This window comes from Juglans regia, chromosome 10 (assembly GCF_001411555.2).
Source record: "Juglans regia cultivar Chandler chromosome 10, Walnut 2.0, whole genome shotgun sequence".
Classification (NCBI taxonomy): Eukaryota; Viridiplantae; Streptophyta; class Magnoliopsida; order Fagales; family Juglandaceae; genus Juglans; species Juglans regia.
In genome coordinates, this window is record NC_049910.1 from 16,651,622 (window position 1) to 16,668,449 (window position 16,828).

The window sequence follows — 16,828 nt, forward strand, 5'->3', positions numbered from 1 at the left end:
ATATTGATTAAGAAATTTATGACTTCCTACTAGATTATATGTTGGCAGTATTAAGTTAGTGTTTTAATAATAGTTTATCGAGATATGAGTTTTAATTATGATTATGTTAATTTTTGAAATGAGTTTAAGTTGTTTTGCCATGATAAAATTATATTATAATAAGTTAAGATTATTTCTAAAGAATAGGGTTCTTGCTGCTGCACGGGGTCTAGGCTTTACGTGAGGCTGCATGGCAGCCGTAGAGGGTGGCACCGGTCGGCCTTCCTTTGCCGATCTGGTGAGTGCAGTCCCTCAACCTATGGTAACCGAAAATTATTGCACTTTTAGAACCGTTTCAAAATTTAGAGGGTGCTCGTAAATTGGCTAGAAGTCTAAATTTTGATATGGTTATTTCTAATGAGGTGGAAGGGGGGAAAATATGGCTTTTGTGGGATAGTATTTATAAGGTGCATGTTGATAAGTTGGGTATGCAATTTATTTCCGTTGTTGTAGAGAATGGTGCGGAGAAAATTTTGATTCATGTGATTTATGCTAAATGTTCCTGGGTGGAGAGGCGCTATCTATGGCAAGAGCTTAGTAGTAATCATGTGGGTGTAGATCCTTGTCTTGTTGTGGGAGATTTTAATATTATTAGGAATGATTCGGAAAGGAGAAGAGGAAGACCTCGGCCAATTGTGGCTATGGATAATTTTAATGATTGGATTCATCAAAGGGGTCTTATGGAAATGGCTTCGAAAGGGAGTTGTTTCTCATGGTGTAATGGGCAGTCAGGATTGGCCCGTTCGTGGGCTCGACTTGATCGTGCTCTTATGGATAATTCTTTCAGTAATTTGTTCCCTAATATTATTTGTTCTTATTTGCCTAGATCTACTTCAGACCATGCTCCCATGTTCATTGAGTTCAAGAAAGATCCTTTCGCCTATGGGCCGTCTCCATTTCGGTTTCAACAAATGTGGGTGGATCATCCTGGTTTTCTGGATTGTGTTAGAAATGCTTGGAATTTACAAATGGTATGTTCCCCGCTCTTGTGTTTAAGTAAGAAATTAAAACATACCAAGGTGGTGCTTCGGGAATGGAATAAAAGAGTATTTGGTCACACAATAGGGCGTATTGATGCCCTTGAAAAACAGATTGAGGAGATTGAGTTTCAGCTTCAATCAAATTGGGAGGTTAATTTGGAGAGAGAACTACATGAAGCAGTCTCTAGTCTAGCTAGATGGAGGTATCGGGAAGAGATGAGATTAGCTCAATTGGCTAAGCTTAAATGGAAGTTGGAGGGAGATAGCAATTCTAAATTTTTTCATGCTTGTCTTATTAATAAAAGAAGGAAGAGAGTGCTGGAGATGAGATCGAATGGTATGACTTATGAGAGTCCGGAAAGTATTCATCAAGGGGCGGTGGAATTTTTTCAAGATGCATTTCGTGGAGAACCGCCCATAGAGCAAGCTAGACTGGAAGGCCTTATTGAGACGGTTATACTAGAGGAGGAGAATGATTCTTTGATTAGGCCGCCTACTTTAGAGGAAGTGTTTGAGGCAGTATCATCCATCCCAAATCAAAGCACTCCGGGTCCTGATGGGTTTGGAGCGGGTTTTTATAAAAATTGTTGGGAAGTGGTTAAGGTTGATGTTTGGAAGGCAGTAGTGGAATTCTTTATGACCAAGGATCTTCCAAGATTCTTCACGGCCTCATATTTGGTCCTTATACCAAAGATGGAGTCACCCACAGGTTTTGATAAGTTTCGTCCTATTAGTCTTTGTTCTGTTTTTTATAAAATTTGCTCTAAGATTATTGTTTCTCGTCTATCTGGTATTTTACCTCGCTTGATTTCTTTGGAGCAAGGAGCCTTTATTCCTGGAAGGAGTATTTTTGAGAACATTAGTCTCACTCAGGAGTTGGTGCAGTCTATAAATAAAAAAATTCATGGGGGGAATATCTTGTTAAAAGTTGATATGGCGAAAGCTTATGATCGGGTGGATTGGGGGTTCTTGATAATGGTTTTGCAAAGGTTTGGTTTCTCTTCTCAATTTTGTGAGTTGATTTATTCATGTATTTCTAGCCCTTGGTATTCAGTCATGATGAATGGAACGGTTAAGGGTTTTTTCCCGGGTGGTCGTGGGCTCCGTCAAGGTGATCCCCTATCTCCTTATTTGTTTATCATCCAACAAGAGGTCCTTTCCCGTTTGATTCATAGGAGTGTGCAAGAGAATCAGTTTGGTTTATTCTCTCAGGCCCGAGGTACTCCTATTATATCTCATTTGATGTATGCTGATGATGTTATGGTTTTTTCTAATGGTAGTCAAAGATCGGTGCAGGTTCTTCAAAACATTTTGATTCAATATGAGAGGTGGTCAGGACAAAATATTAATGTTCAGAAATCTGCTTTGTATTGTTCTAATAAAATTCCAAACCGGCGTAAGCAATGGATTTTAAGGCAGACGGGCTTTATGGAAGGAACCTTTCCTTTCAAATATCTAGGTGTGCCAATAATTCGAGGGCGTTTGAAACAGGCTCATTTAGAGGAAATGGTGAATAAAGTGAGGCAAAAGATTAGTGGATGGAAGATGAGACTTCTTTCTTCGGGAGGAAAACTTGTTCTTTTGAGGCATGTCTTATCTAGTATGAATATCCATCTACTTGTTGTTTTACAGGTACCTCAAGTTATTATTGCCAAGATCCATAGATTGATGAGTTCTTTCTTTTGGGGAGAAGCTGATGGACGGAACAAAAAGAAATGGTTGGCTTGGAATAAGATATGTAAGCCGGTGGAAGAAGGAGGGATTGGGTTACGAAGCCTTGAGGATGTTCAGAAAGCCTTGCATATGCGCTTTGCTTGGAATCTTATTCAAGGAAATTCATTATGGGCAAATTTTTTCAAAACCAAATATGTTGGAACCCGGCCATGGTATTTTATAGAAAATAATAAAGGATCTCGATTTTGGAGAATGGTTGCGAATTGTATTCCGTTGTTGTTAAATAATTCCAAATGGAAAATTAGAGAGGGTGATCTTTTTTTCTGGTATGACAAATGGAGGGATAATGGTCCATTGATTAATGATATGAATATTATGGGTTCTCCTTTTTTGAAAGTTAAAGATTGTAGGTTGTCGGATAGTTGGGATGTGGAGTTATTGGAGGAGTTAGTAGGGCATGATAAGGTGGAGGAGATAATAACGGATTTAGCTGGATTAAAGAATGGAAAGGATGTTCTAGTTTGGACTCCTACGGATACAGGTATTTTCTCTACAAAATCTGCATGGAACTGTATTCGTATTAGAGGTAATTCTATGGTTTGGCATGCATGGATTTGGCATAAGAATCTTCCTTTAAAAATGTCTATCCATTTTTGGAGGACTTGGTTTATGGCCTTGAGTGTGGATGACAGATTATGCCGTATTGGTATTCCTTTGGTATCTAAATGTAATTGCTGTAATCATGGTCATATTGAGGATATTAATCATGTGTTTTTTGAGGGAGAATTTCCATTCAGAGTGTGGTCTTTTTTTGGAAATCTTATTGGTATACCTCTTGGTAGAACTTGGAAACAGAATGTTGAGATTTGGTTTAGGAGGGCTAGCTCATCCTCACAGGTGGGCTTTATTGTTGGCATTATTCCCATTATAATTACTTGGCGCCTATGGAGAAGAAGGTGTCTTGCTCGAATGGAAGGTATTGTGGAATCGCATAATTCTATTGTTCATTCTATATGTGTGTGGTTAGGGTCCATCTCACAGGCGGCTAAGCAAAATAATAATCTGTCTCGTCGAGATGGTATGATTTTGGATGCTTTGCGGATAGTTCCGGTGGTTCCGAAAGTTCAAAGTTGTAAAGTGGTGAGGTGGGATAAACTGCCGCTGGGGTGGTTTAAATTGAATACGGATGGTAGTAGTATGGGTAACCCGGGCTCTTGTGGTATTGGTGGGGTTATTCGGGATGCGACTGGTGGTATGGTTCAGGCTTATGCTTCTTATATTGGGTTTGGTTCTAATAATAAGGCGGAGCTTATGGCTCTCCTTTATGGGTTGAGAAGATGCAAAATGCTGAATATCTCAAATGTGATAGTTGAAATGGATTCTATGATAGTTATTTCTTGGTGGAGTAAAGGGAGATGTGGAGTTTGGTATCTTGAGGACTTTTGGGAGGAAATTGTTGAGTTAGCTTGCACGGTTCATTGTCGGTTTCAGCATGTTTATCGTGAAGGTAATAGGGTAGCAGATTGGTTAGCAAAGGCAGGGGCCTTAGGATCTGAGTGGGATTTTTCGAGTAGTTATAATTTGCCTCGGGTTCTTAGAGGCTTGATCCATTTGGATTCTTTGGGTTTTCCTTCTTTGAGATGTTAGTTTGTAAAAGTTGGGGTTATTTTGTAAGCCTTGGTTTTTGGGTTGTGGTAGGTTTTGTTTTAATAGTGGTCTTTTACTTTTGTTCTAGTTTGTTCTTGATTTTGGGCCTATTTTCCATGGTCCTTTCTTGTAACCACGGTATTCCTCCGTCATAAGTGAGGGCTTTTTAATAAAATTTGGGAGGGGTCACTATTGGACATGTGACTTCCTGCTCTTCTAAAAAAAAAAAATGTTAAGATTATTTTTAATGATAATATATTTATTAGATTTCTGATAATTATACAATTATCAAAACCATTTCCGTATTATGAATTTAAGTAGATGGAGAGTTTTAGCAGTTCTTTTATAAGTTTAGTAACGTTTAGTATTCCGTATAGCTGACAATTGGTATTCATTCGGCACGATTATGGAAATATTCAGAAAAGCTAAAAAGTCTACGTAAGCGGGGTTCTTATGCTAGGTTTTATATGAATTATTGAGACTGGGGTTGACTTTCTGAAAACTTTGCATATTTTGTAATGAAATGAGAACTTGGGAAAAACTAACTTCGGTCGCTTATATGCATTACTCATGAAATCTATACGAAAAAAGAAAACTAATTTCTGATATGCATTGTGTAAACATGAGCTAAATTTTGTCATTCTGTTTCTGAAATCTGAGAAAGAGTGATATTGAGAATCTGAAAATTTGTGCATTGATTTAAAAAGATGCTCCGACTTTTGTTTTCAGTATGGGAGAAGGATCTGATTATGTTTTGATACTTTGTTTTGTTTTGATATGGCATTTGAAAACCTTTGGCATGGTGTACTGATTTTGTATCTGACTCTGTTCTGCTCTATTATGCTCTACTCTGTTTGGGTTGGTACCAACTTTTCTGTCTCTGAGTGCACCGATTTTAAAAACAAAGTGGTTTTATTGTGATCTTTCCTGTGTGCACTATCGGGACTCCGAGAAGAATAAGGGAAAGATTTCACCTTTGTCTCTGCCTGGTTTGGCCACTGGGGTTAGCACAACCCTACCACGGGGGTGAAACATGGTCTCTGCTCTGTGAGATGCTCTGTTTTGATGTGATGATGATACTTAGGTTATGTTATGCCAAAGTACTCTGGGTTTTACTTGTCTCAAAAGCGTCGCTCTGTTACGTTTGAAAACATGTTTTGTTCTGCATGATAACTCTAGAAAATATTTTGTTCCGCATATTGTACTTTGTAAGTGCCCATGTTTGCACGCTAGCATGTGTTCTCTATTTACTGAATTGTTGATAACTCACCTCTTATCTCCTCAATATTTTTCAAATATTTTGGATACTTCAACGGATGTTCAAGAATAGGAAGCATGGGTAAGGCTTTGTGAGCATAGTATATTAAATACAAAGAGGGTACTTGTTAATGGAGAATTTTTTATTGAATAGTTTTGTTTTGCTCTGTTGACTTAGTACCTTGGGAAGTTGGCATTTTTTTGAGACTTCATCGTATTCTTAGTTCTTTATTTTGAAGTAAATGGTATAAAGCAATGAGGTCTATGAGTAATTGAGGAATTTGAGTTTATATTTGTACAATGAGACATGATTTTAAGTGTTAAGAGGTAACTCTCCGACCCATCCGAGATCGGAGCGTTACAGTCCTCTTCTCGTACAAAAAAAAAAAAAAATCGTTTGGTACTAAAAATCATAGATTGGTGTCTATATTTTGTTTTTACTGTTATCACTTAGTAACACATGTGCTCGGTTAATTCTTTTTCGTGCCTCTCACCACACTGGTATCTCTCATCCCTGTCCTCTTTCCACGATACCACTGGTCCACTATAATAACTATTGTACGTTGAGCATCCATGGGATAAATAAATCACTATAATACACATGAGATAAATAAATATTTGGACCACCACCCTTTTTCCATATCAATTAAAAATCTATTGTCCATCAAGAAACGTTATTCTCCATCCTTGTATTTATTATTTTTAGTGACATAATGTTTTGACATAACATCTTTTACCACTTTAACAAATAGCTAGCACTGTTAAAATAATTGAGTATCAACGGTAACATGCTTATTCCTATTTATGCATGGGATGAAAATTGTTATAGATACAAAAAGATTGAATAAAATAAACTGATAAACTAATATGATTTTATAAAATTCGTTAGATCTAATTTATAATAAAAGTAATTTTATTATCTGACGTACTATATCAAATCACGTCAATTTATAAATCTATCAATCATTTTCCTTCTACAAATATTACCTAAAATATTTTCATTACACAAATGTCACTGGTGGGTGATTTGGTATTTCTACTATTTAATGTTATAGTCGTTTGAATTTAGAGATAAATTAAGATGGTTTGTGAATAGTAAAATAAAATATTTTTAAAATATTATTTTTTAATATTATTATTATTTTAAAATTTTAAAAAATTAAATTATTTATTATATTTTATATAAAAATTTAATAAAATTATTTTTAAATTTAAAAAAATTAAATTATTTTTTATATTTTTTATAAAAATTTAAAAAAAATTGTACTGATAAATATGAGATAAATTAAGATAATTTGTGAATTCAATCAAAGTAAAAATTGACCGAAGAAGAAAGCAGAAAGTTGGGTGGATACAAGACACCTCGATGTATGCAAATCATCATGCTTTGACCAGCAGGAAAAAATAAAATAAAATAAAAATACAAAACTATTGGGGACTCCTGGAAACAGCTATGCAGTTTCGAATGGGGAAAGCGAAATGGACCGGAAGCTCTCTTGAGAGAGAGAAGAGTGGGGAAAGATCCGAGACTTGAGAAGACATGAAGAAGAATGTTCACTGAAAAAGGTTTACCAATTATGAACACAGAGATAGCATAAAAGGAAAATCCTGCATTTCTGTAATAGTAATTATTAGTACATCTTCTCATGGAGGATCAGCTCAAGAAAAAAATCTTCAGAAAAAAATAAAAATCGAAGAAAACAAAAAGGCTAAATTCTACAAAGCAGCTTCAATCAAAGCCACAAGGCCCCGGCATCTTTCAATATAGGAACCAATTCTCCAGATATATGAGTAGCCATAACTCGATCCAATCCTCCGAACAAACTCCCACCAATAAAAACTGCCGGAAACTGCAGTACTTTACCATCTTTTCCTGTATTGCTGATCAGGGTCTCCAATTCCTTCACAACGCCAATTTCATCCTTCTCATCAACCTCGTAAACGGCAGGATTCACGCCTAGGCCCAAAAGCAAGCGCTTCACGACATGGCTCATGCAGCATCCGCGCCTTGCAAAGACTATGACTGCGTTCTCTGATACCATGTTGAGCATATCTTCTCCTTCCCTCAGAACGACTTTGGGCGGCGACACAAGGGGGTTGTCGTCGACTTTGAGGGAAAATGATTGCTGGGCTTTTGTATGGAGTGGTGGCCATGACTTGTAAGGAATTGCTTGCTGCATAGCTGAGAGAGAGAGAGAGAGAGAGAGAGAGAGAGAGAGAGATATGATGGTGTGGGTAAGGGATATGGAGGTTATGGCCGGAGTAGTGAATATAAATAGTGGGGAGGATGACTTGAAATAGTCGTACGTCAATGGCAGTTGGGGCCTTTGGTTACGCATTGTAATATGTCATTGTGGTTGTGGCTGACGTTTTCTTTTGGGCCACTCTTTGTGCCTTCAAGATATTTAATTTTAAAATATAAATTGATTTTAGAATAATTATACAACTATTATATTTTTATTTATAAAAGTTATTTTATTAATTTTTTATTTATAATTTAAATTTTAAATTTTATAATTTTTAATATATCAATAACTGGTATGTAAAAAAATAAATATTTTTTAAATACATTTAATATTTTTCTTGATTTTATATTTTTAATATTTTTGTAATCTGCATAAGTATCGAGTACTCAATTTTAAAAAGTGACTAAATATAATATTTATATAAAAAATTAATTTTTTAATAATAAATTTACTTTTTTTCAAATTGAATGAGTGAGACTTACATAGTCTGTGATTATATCTAATATTAATTTTATCTCAATTCTTTTTAAAAGATATTATAAAAAAAATTTTTACTATATATATTCATCTAACTAATATATTGATCTAACTAATATGTAATTTATTATTTTCATTTAAAAATATGATATGTATTATTTTTTGAGTGACGTTACTGCTAGCATCACTAGCGCAACAGTATTTAGGCAATACTGCTAGTGTGGCATATAAGTATTGGACGTAGAGATTTGATTTTTCTTAGTTCTAATTTTCTTTAATAATTAATGCATGATTGTCACATTTATTATGATTAATTTGCGAGTGTCGTTATAAATAAAATAATATTATATATAATTATAGTGTATAAATATAGTAAAATTATTTTAAAAAAGAATATAATTTATTATTAAAAAATTAATTTTTTTATATTAATTTATTTTTAAAAAAATTATTATTTAATTATTATTTTTTTAAATAATATATAATTATAAAATAAGTAAATATTATACCATTATTTTAAATGAATAATGCTACGTACTCGTGATTTTTCATTTGAAGCGTTTAAGTCGATGATGACGTGTACACAAGGTCTACGAAAAAGTTAGAAATAGTACATCCGTGTATGTGAATTGCATGTATGACGGCTCTTTCTAAATGAGCATCTAGATGCACTGGTGCAGCGTGGGTGTGACGTAAATTTCTGTCATGAAGTCATCGTCATAAATTTGGTGTGGTGTCACGATGGTCCCGCCACGTGGTAGGATAAGTCCAACCCTCCACATGACCTCCTCAATCACGTCACCAGACCAAAAATCTGCATTATGCGGGACCCAACCACAAGAGTAATAGTGACGCACCAATCATTTCCCCAGCAGGCCACCTATATACACTGTATCTACTCTATCCTTTTGCCTTCAAGTCTAGCTAATGGAATTTTTCATTTTCGAAGACGAATATTATTACGGATTTGAATAACAAAAAATCTACTCAACCTCTTACTATTCATACAACCTCCACACTCTATATTATTTTTAATTTTTATTATTTTTTTCTTTTATTAAATATTTATTATATAAATAATGAATAAAAAATTTAAAATAATTTAAAAAGAATAAATTAAAAAAAAAATTTTAAAATATTAAAAATTTAAAAAATTTTAAAAAGTATGGAGTGTGGAGTATGGTGAAGGTTGTGTAGCAAAGCTCATTTATTGAGTTTAAAAAAAAAAGTTAAATAAAAATATTATAAATTTAAAATATTATTTTTTAATATTATTTTTATTTTAAGATTTGAAAAGGTTAAATTAATTTTTTACTTTCATTTCAAAAGTTAAAAATTTTATAATAATTAGTTTGGAAGTGTTTGTGTTTAAATAATGTTTGAAAGGAAATAAAATGAGATGAAAAATATTTTCAAACATCTCGTATCAGGATGCTAGGAGAATGAGATAAGATGAAAATTTTGTAAATATAATAAGATAGTTTGAGTTTAGTATTTATTGGGTTTGGGAAAATAAGAAAAATAAATAAATAAAAAATATTATAAAGTTAAAATATTGTAAGAATATGATTTTTTAATATAATTTTTATTTTTGGATTTGAAAAAATTAATTATTTTATTTTTTATTTAAAAGCTTGAAAGAGTTGTAATGATTAGTCTGAAAAATTTATAATAATTAGTTTGTATATGAATTATGTTTAAGAAAGAAATTAGATAGGATTAGATGAAAAAAAAAAGAGATGGGATGAATGGAAACTTTTTCCAAACATCCATGATTTCTCATCGAAATTTTGAAATATAGTGGGAGGTGAATTTACAAAGTGAATTTTATCATATAGAGTGGGAGATGCATTAGAAAGGAGTTGAATAAAATATTATAAAATTAAATATTTTTATATTATAATTTTTTAATATTATATTTATTTAGAAATTTGAAAAAAATTGAATTATTCTTGTATTTTATTTGAAAGCTTAGAAAAATTGTAATGATTAATTTGAAAGTGTTTGTGAAGGAAATGATATGGAATGAGATGAGATAGAATATGATGAGATGAAAAATACTACCAAACATCCCCTTACACTAAATTATAGGTTTGGTGGGTAAATGCATCACTTCTAGTGAGATCCATTATATTTATAAGAATATTGAAAATGTTTAGTCGCAAAGAGATTTTACAAAAATAAACTCACATACTGACATGATTTCGTATGGTACGTTATATATACTTTATAATAAAAGTAGTTTTATAATTTAACCTATCATATCAAGTCACGTAAGTTTATGAATTTACCTTTATGCAATCTGTTTATGACTAAAACATATATAAGCTTAAAAAATCCTCTCTTTAATCTCAACTACCACTATCTTAAAAATCCTCTCCAAGTTTTGCTCCTGTGTAGAGGCCTACATCCTGTCCTGGTACAGGAACTACATATGCAGTATTATTTACAGGCTTAGTTAGGAAATATATGTAGGTACGATGGAGGAAGATCTGGACCGTCTTTACAAGAAGTTATCTTTAACGCAACAAGAGGAGGAAATACTGGTGGATGCAGGAAAGTTTGATGATGTAGTTATTCTAGGGGGTAAATGTTTTATTGTAAAATTTTTTATGGATCGACATTATAACAGAGAAGCCTTTAAAGTAACGATGAGGAAAGTGTGGAGACCTGCAAAAAGTATAAGATTCAGAAATCTCAATTCTATTTTCATGTTGATAGAATTTGATGATATTCAGGACAAAGATAGAGTACTTTGAGATGGACCATGGTCTTTCAACAAACACTTGGTGTTGATGACAGAAGTGGAGGATTGTCAATAGGTTCTCCAAATTCAAATCATAGAGCCATTGTTCTGGATCCGGCTTCATGATTTACCTCTTATTGCTCGTAATGAATACATGGCAAATTTGATCGGGAAAGTGGTGGGTGAAGTGGTAGTGGTAGAGGTGGATTTAGATGATGGGAGATGGAATGAAGGGAATTCATGCGAGTGAGGATAAAGCTGGATATCACGAAACCTCTTCTTCGAGGAAAGAAGATCAATCTGGGAAAGGGGGAGCTTTTATGGGTACGGTTTTCTTACGAACGCTTACCAAACTTGTGTTATTGTTGTGGACGACTGGGCCATAGCCACAAAGATTGTGTTATTTGAAAAATGAGTCCAAACAAATTCGAAGGTGGATTACCGTATGGTCAGTGGATGAGAGATGCTCCTTTTAGTGGTCAGGGAGGTTTTTGGCATGATCAGAAGATGGGACCAAAGTTTTCTGATCCAATGGCTACTCCGGTGAAGGAAAACAAATAGTTGTCTAGTTCGGCAATGATTGGTGAGAAATCTACAAAAGATTCTCAATGAGCAAATTTAGAGGAGGCGAGATCTTCGGAGTTTATCCAAACGGATACAAAACTGCCTAAGGAAGGGGAGGAAAACATGGAAGAGATGTGTATGTTGAAAGGAGGAGATGGTGGGGAAACAGAAGAAAAGGGTTTTCAAACTTCAATTAAGGATGTAACGGTTACGAGGAGGAATAAGGGGATTGGGGAGGATGATTCATGTGGGCTTAAACAAGGGACTTTACAAATGGGCTCTGAGGTGAATGGGCTGAAGGCTCTAATATTTTTGGGCTGGAAATGATAGAGTTGAAGCAGGTGAGTAACAGGCCCAAGAGGCTATTAAAGCCCGATGTCTCCATGGGTAGAAAATGGAAGAGGATCTCGCAAGTAAGCAATGGCTCTCGAAAAAGGTCGTTGAAGGCTCAGCTGAAACTAGTTCTGAAGAGATGAAGGGAGCTAAGGGAGGGTGAGGAAGATCAAAGGAGAGCATCAAATAGGGTTGTTTCAAGGCAGCGACTTTAGGAAGAGGATGAAATTTTGTCTAATGATTTGGTATTGACGGTGGCTAACTCTCAGCCTCGCCGGGAGCCATGAAACTCCTCAGTTGGAATGCCCATGGGCTTGGAAACCCACGGGGCATTCGAATTCTTTGCAATTTAGTAAAGAAAGAAGAGCCCAGTATCCTATTTCTACAAGAGACCAGATTGCATTTTCGTGACTTTGGGAAATGTAAGTATTTTTTGGGTTTTACAAATTGTCTTGCTGTTGATTATGTGGGTAGGAGTGGGGGTATTGCAATGTTGTGGTCTGAGGAAGTAAATTTGACTGTTTTGAAATATTCCAAATTTCATATTGATGCTTGTATTAAGGGAGTTGAGGGTACATGGTATGTTACCGGGGTGTATGGGCATCCAGAAACAAGTCTTAGACATGAAACTTGGGAGGTGATGAGATCTTGTTCTAGGAAGGAGGGGGAAGCATGGTTAGTGTTTGAAAATTTTAAAGAGATATTAGATCAAGATGAGAGACGGGGAGGGGGGGGGGGAGAGAGAGAGAGAGAGAGACTGAGGCCTGAAAGGGAGATAGCTGATTTTAAAAATGTACTTATTGATTGTGGATATGGGCTTTAGGGTGTAACAGAAGGGGGAAGGTTGTAGTATTAGTGAAAGGCTTGACAGACTTTTAACTAATTCTCAGTGGGAAGATCTATTTCCACATGCTAGAGCAACTCATGGGGTAGTCGCTTACTCAGACCACTTACCAATTTGGCTTGAAACAGAAGTAAGATTGGTGGAGAAGAGTAAAAAAAAAAAACTATTTAGATTCGAGACAATGTGGATTGGTGAGAAGGGTTGTGATGATATTGTTGCAGATACTTGGAGGAGGGGAATTAAGACCTATAGTTTTCATAAAGTGATGGATTTGATTTCTAAGTGTAGTACAAAATTGACAATATGGAACCATGTGAAGTTTGGGAATGTTTATAAGCAATTACAAAGGGCAAGACGGAATTTGAAGCACGTACAAGACACAGATCCTGTGTATGATGATAAAGAAAGTCATGAAGAAGCTAGAGAAGAAGTGCATAAGTGGTTAGAGAAGGAAGAGGTGATGTAGAGACAGAGATCAAAGGCCATTTGGCTCAAAGAGGGGGACCAGAATACAAATTTTTTTCACAAGAAAGCATCACATAGAAGAAAGAAGAATACAATTCTGAGGTTAAAAGATGAGTCAGGCAGCTGGCAGGAGGGGTATACTCGTGATATTTTGATTAAGGAGTATTTCAAGAATCTTTTTACTGCTTCTAGTGAGAGGGGCAATATGGATTTTTTGAATATTTTAAATGGCAGAGTCACTCCTGCTATGAATGAAACTCTTGCAATGGCTTATACTGAACATGAGATTAGTGCTGCTCTAAAGGAAATGCATCCCTCAAAGGCACCAGGTATAGATGGTATGGCAGCCTTATTCTTTCAAAAATATTGGAATGTGTTAGGAAGTTCAATTACAAAAGTAGTTCTCAAGGCCCTCAATATAGGTGAGTTTCCAACTACTTTAAACCATACATTCATCACTCTGATTCCAAAAAGAAAAGATCCTGCTCACATGGTTGACTATCGACCTATAAGTCTATGTAAGTTATGTAAAAACTGATTTCACAAGTCATTGCAAATCGATTGAAAAGGGTTCTACCTGAAGTCATTTCAGATACACAGAGTGATTTTGTCTCTGGCCGATTAATTAGTGATAATATTCTGGTTGCATATGAAACTATCCACTATTTAAAATAGAAGAATGAGGGAAAAAAGGGTTATATGTCCATCAAATTGGACATGAGTAAGACATACAATCGTATTGAGTGGCAATTCTTGAAAGAAGTGATGAGGTCAATGGGATTTGAAAAGAAACTAGTTGACATGATCGTGTTTTGTGTGTCTAATGTATCTTTCTCAGCATTGGTTAATAGTGATCCAGTTGGTCCAATTATTCCTAGTAGGAGGCCTAGACAAGGGGATCCTCTATCCCCTTATATATTTCTGCTTTGTATTAAGGGTCTGATTTCCTTGTTAAAAGCTGTTGAGTTGGATAACACTGTGCCAAGTATTAGAATTTGTAGGAGGGCCTCTTGAGTGAACCACATGTTGTTTGCTAATGATAGTGTAGTGTTTTGTAAAGCAAATATACATGCCAGCAACAATTTATAGACTTTGCTCAGTAATTATGAGAAGTTTTTGGGTCAAAAGACCAATATGAGTAAAGCCTCTATGGTGTTTAGCTCGAATGTGAATTCAGAAGTGCAGAGTCAGATCCTTCAGATGTGGGGTGTTGAGAGGGTACAACAATATGAAAAATATTTAGGGTTGCCACCAATGGTTGGAAAAAATGTAGGCCTCTGTTGAGATTAAAAACAAAGTGTGGCAAAAGTTTCAAAGTTGGAAAGAGCACCTATTATCATAGGGGTAGGGAAGTGCTAATTAAAGCAGTAGCACTTTCTATACCAACCTATGCAATGAGCTGTTTTCTATTGCCAAAGGTGTTATGCTCAAAGATGGAGTCTATGATGGCTAGGTTTTGGTGGGGTCAAAAAAAGAATGAAAGAAAGATCCATTGGCTGAGTTGGGAGAGAATGTGTGAGCCAAAGCATAAGGGTGGGCTTGGTTTTAAAGATCTGAGAAGTTTTACTTGCCTTGCTAGCAAAACAAGGTTGGAGAATCTTGCATGAGGAGGGTTCTCTACTTCATAAAATTTATAAGGCTCGATATTTTCCCAAGGGTCAATTCTTTGAAACAGGGCTAGGGTATATCCCCTCCTATGCTTGGAGAGGTTTATGGGAAGCAAAGAAATGGTTGATTCAAGGTTGTAGATGGAGGATAGGAGATGGATAGAGGGAAAAAATATGGAAGGACTGCTAGATCCCGAGGCATCAAGCTCTTTGTACAAAAATGTCTATGAGTAGTGAAGAACAATTGGAGGAAACAATGGATAGCTTGATTGATAAAGATACAAACTGGTGGAAAGTAGATAAAGTCATAGCTCTATTCAATCCAAATGTTGCAGCTGAAGTCTTGAAGCTTATCATCTGTCCTGACAACCATTTTGATAAGTGGATAAGGGGTTATTAAAAAAGTAGAACATTTACTGTGAGAAGTATGTACAGACTGATCAGAGATAGATTACATGGTCAAGAAGGGGAGTGTTATGATACTAAGCAGCAATAGGCTCTATGGAAGTCTATCTGGAAGATGAATGTGCCAAACAAGATCAAAGTCTTTGCATGGAGATTATGTAAGGAGAGTCTTCCAACTCAACATAATCTGAGCAAGAAGAATGTCAGTACAGAGGGGGTCTGTTGTTTCTATAAAAGTGTATTGGAAGACTTGTCGTATGCCATATTGCATTGTCAATCTATTAAGAAGTATTGGAAAGAATTTTTGCCCATGATGGAAAATCTGGAACCACAACCATCCATGATGGAGGCTATAATGAAATTGAAAACAAGAGGAAGTATGGAAGATTTGGCAGTGTTTTTCCCAGTGGCCTGGGGTGTTTGGTTTAGGAGAAATAAGATGGTTCATGACAAAGAGAATATGGAGCCTAAACAAGATGCATTGTCATTACAGAGGAGCTTTGCAGTTTGCAAGGACCTACCTATTATGAAGACTAGGGACTATTTCAGATGGAAACCTCCACCTGCTGGAGCTTTGAAATTAAATGTGGATGGTGCTATGTTTATAGATCCACACAAGGCAGGTGTTGGGGTGGTGCTTCAAGATGAGAGGGGTGACATTGTTATGGCAGCAAGTATGCTAGAACCTACTATAGCTGAGCTTGAATCCATAGAATTACTTACTATATTTCGGGGCATGCAATTATGTGCAACGATGGGGATCAACAGACTCATGGTGGAAAGCAATTGTTTACTCATGGTGAGGGAATTGCAAACTAAAGAGGATTCAAATACTATGTATGGTATTCTACTATGTGAAGTAAGAAAGAGTCTGATGTTATTTGAAGATTGCTCTATTCATTATGTAAGCTGATTGGGTAATAAGGTTGCTTATAGGCTTGCTAGGTTTGCTTGTAATGTTGAAAGCTTAATGATGTGGTATGATTGTATTCTAGACTTTATTTATCAAGATGTATGGCTTGATAAATGTCTGTAATCACTTTTTCAATATGAATTATAGTTTGTTTTGTTATATAAAAAAACACATATATAAGATTGATGTGGCAGGATTCCACATCAGTGATTTATTTGATGTATCGATAAAAACATTTGTAGATTTATTGTTTATAAAAAAAAATAATAATGATACACATACAACTCTTTTTTTACGACTTTTATATATATATATATAAAGTTGTACGTGTATCATTAATCTAAAATAATAAGAAAAAAATTAAAAAAGAAAAAAGAAAAAGAAAAAACAGAAGGGCTGCATCTACTATTAATATAGACATGTCTCTATTTTTTCTTATGTCGTTCACTCGGGAAAAAATAAAAAAATATTAGGTATTGATTGATAAAATGGTCCCCCGCAAGCACCATCGTCTTGTAAAACCACTACTTTGATGATAGTTATTGCCTTTCTTAAAACACAAATACCCTTAATTATTTCATTTCAATCCACATGAAACAAAAATCACTTGTTTCAGTAATTAATTATCTTT

General features: G+C 35.0%; 1 protein-coding gene across 1 annotated transcript; it reads right to left on the bottom strand.

Moving 5' to 3' along the window:
• Window positions 1–7,187: 7,187 nt before the first annotated feature.
• Window positions 7,188–7,863, bottom strand: LOC109008005 (glutaredoxin-C9-like). The gene has a single exon (XM_018987930.2). The coding sequence runs from the start codon at window positions 7,775–7,777 to the stop codon at window positions 7,331–7,333; it is 447 nt and encodes a 148-aa protein (XP_018843475.1). The 5' UTR covers window positions 7,778–7,863; the 3' UTR covers window positions 7,188–7,330.
• Window positions 7,864–16,828: the final 8,965 nt, after the last annotated feature.

What these genes read in the sequence shown, in the direction of transcription:
- LOC109008005 (XM_018987930.2), bottom strand. Translation starts at nt 7,777, where the DNA reads ATGCAGCAAGCAATTCCTTACAAGTCATGGCCACCACTCCATACAAAA.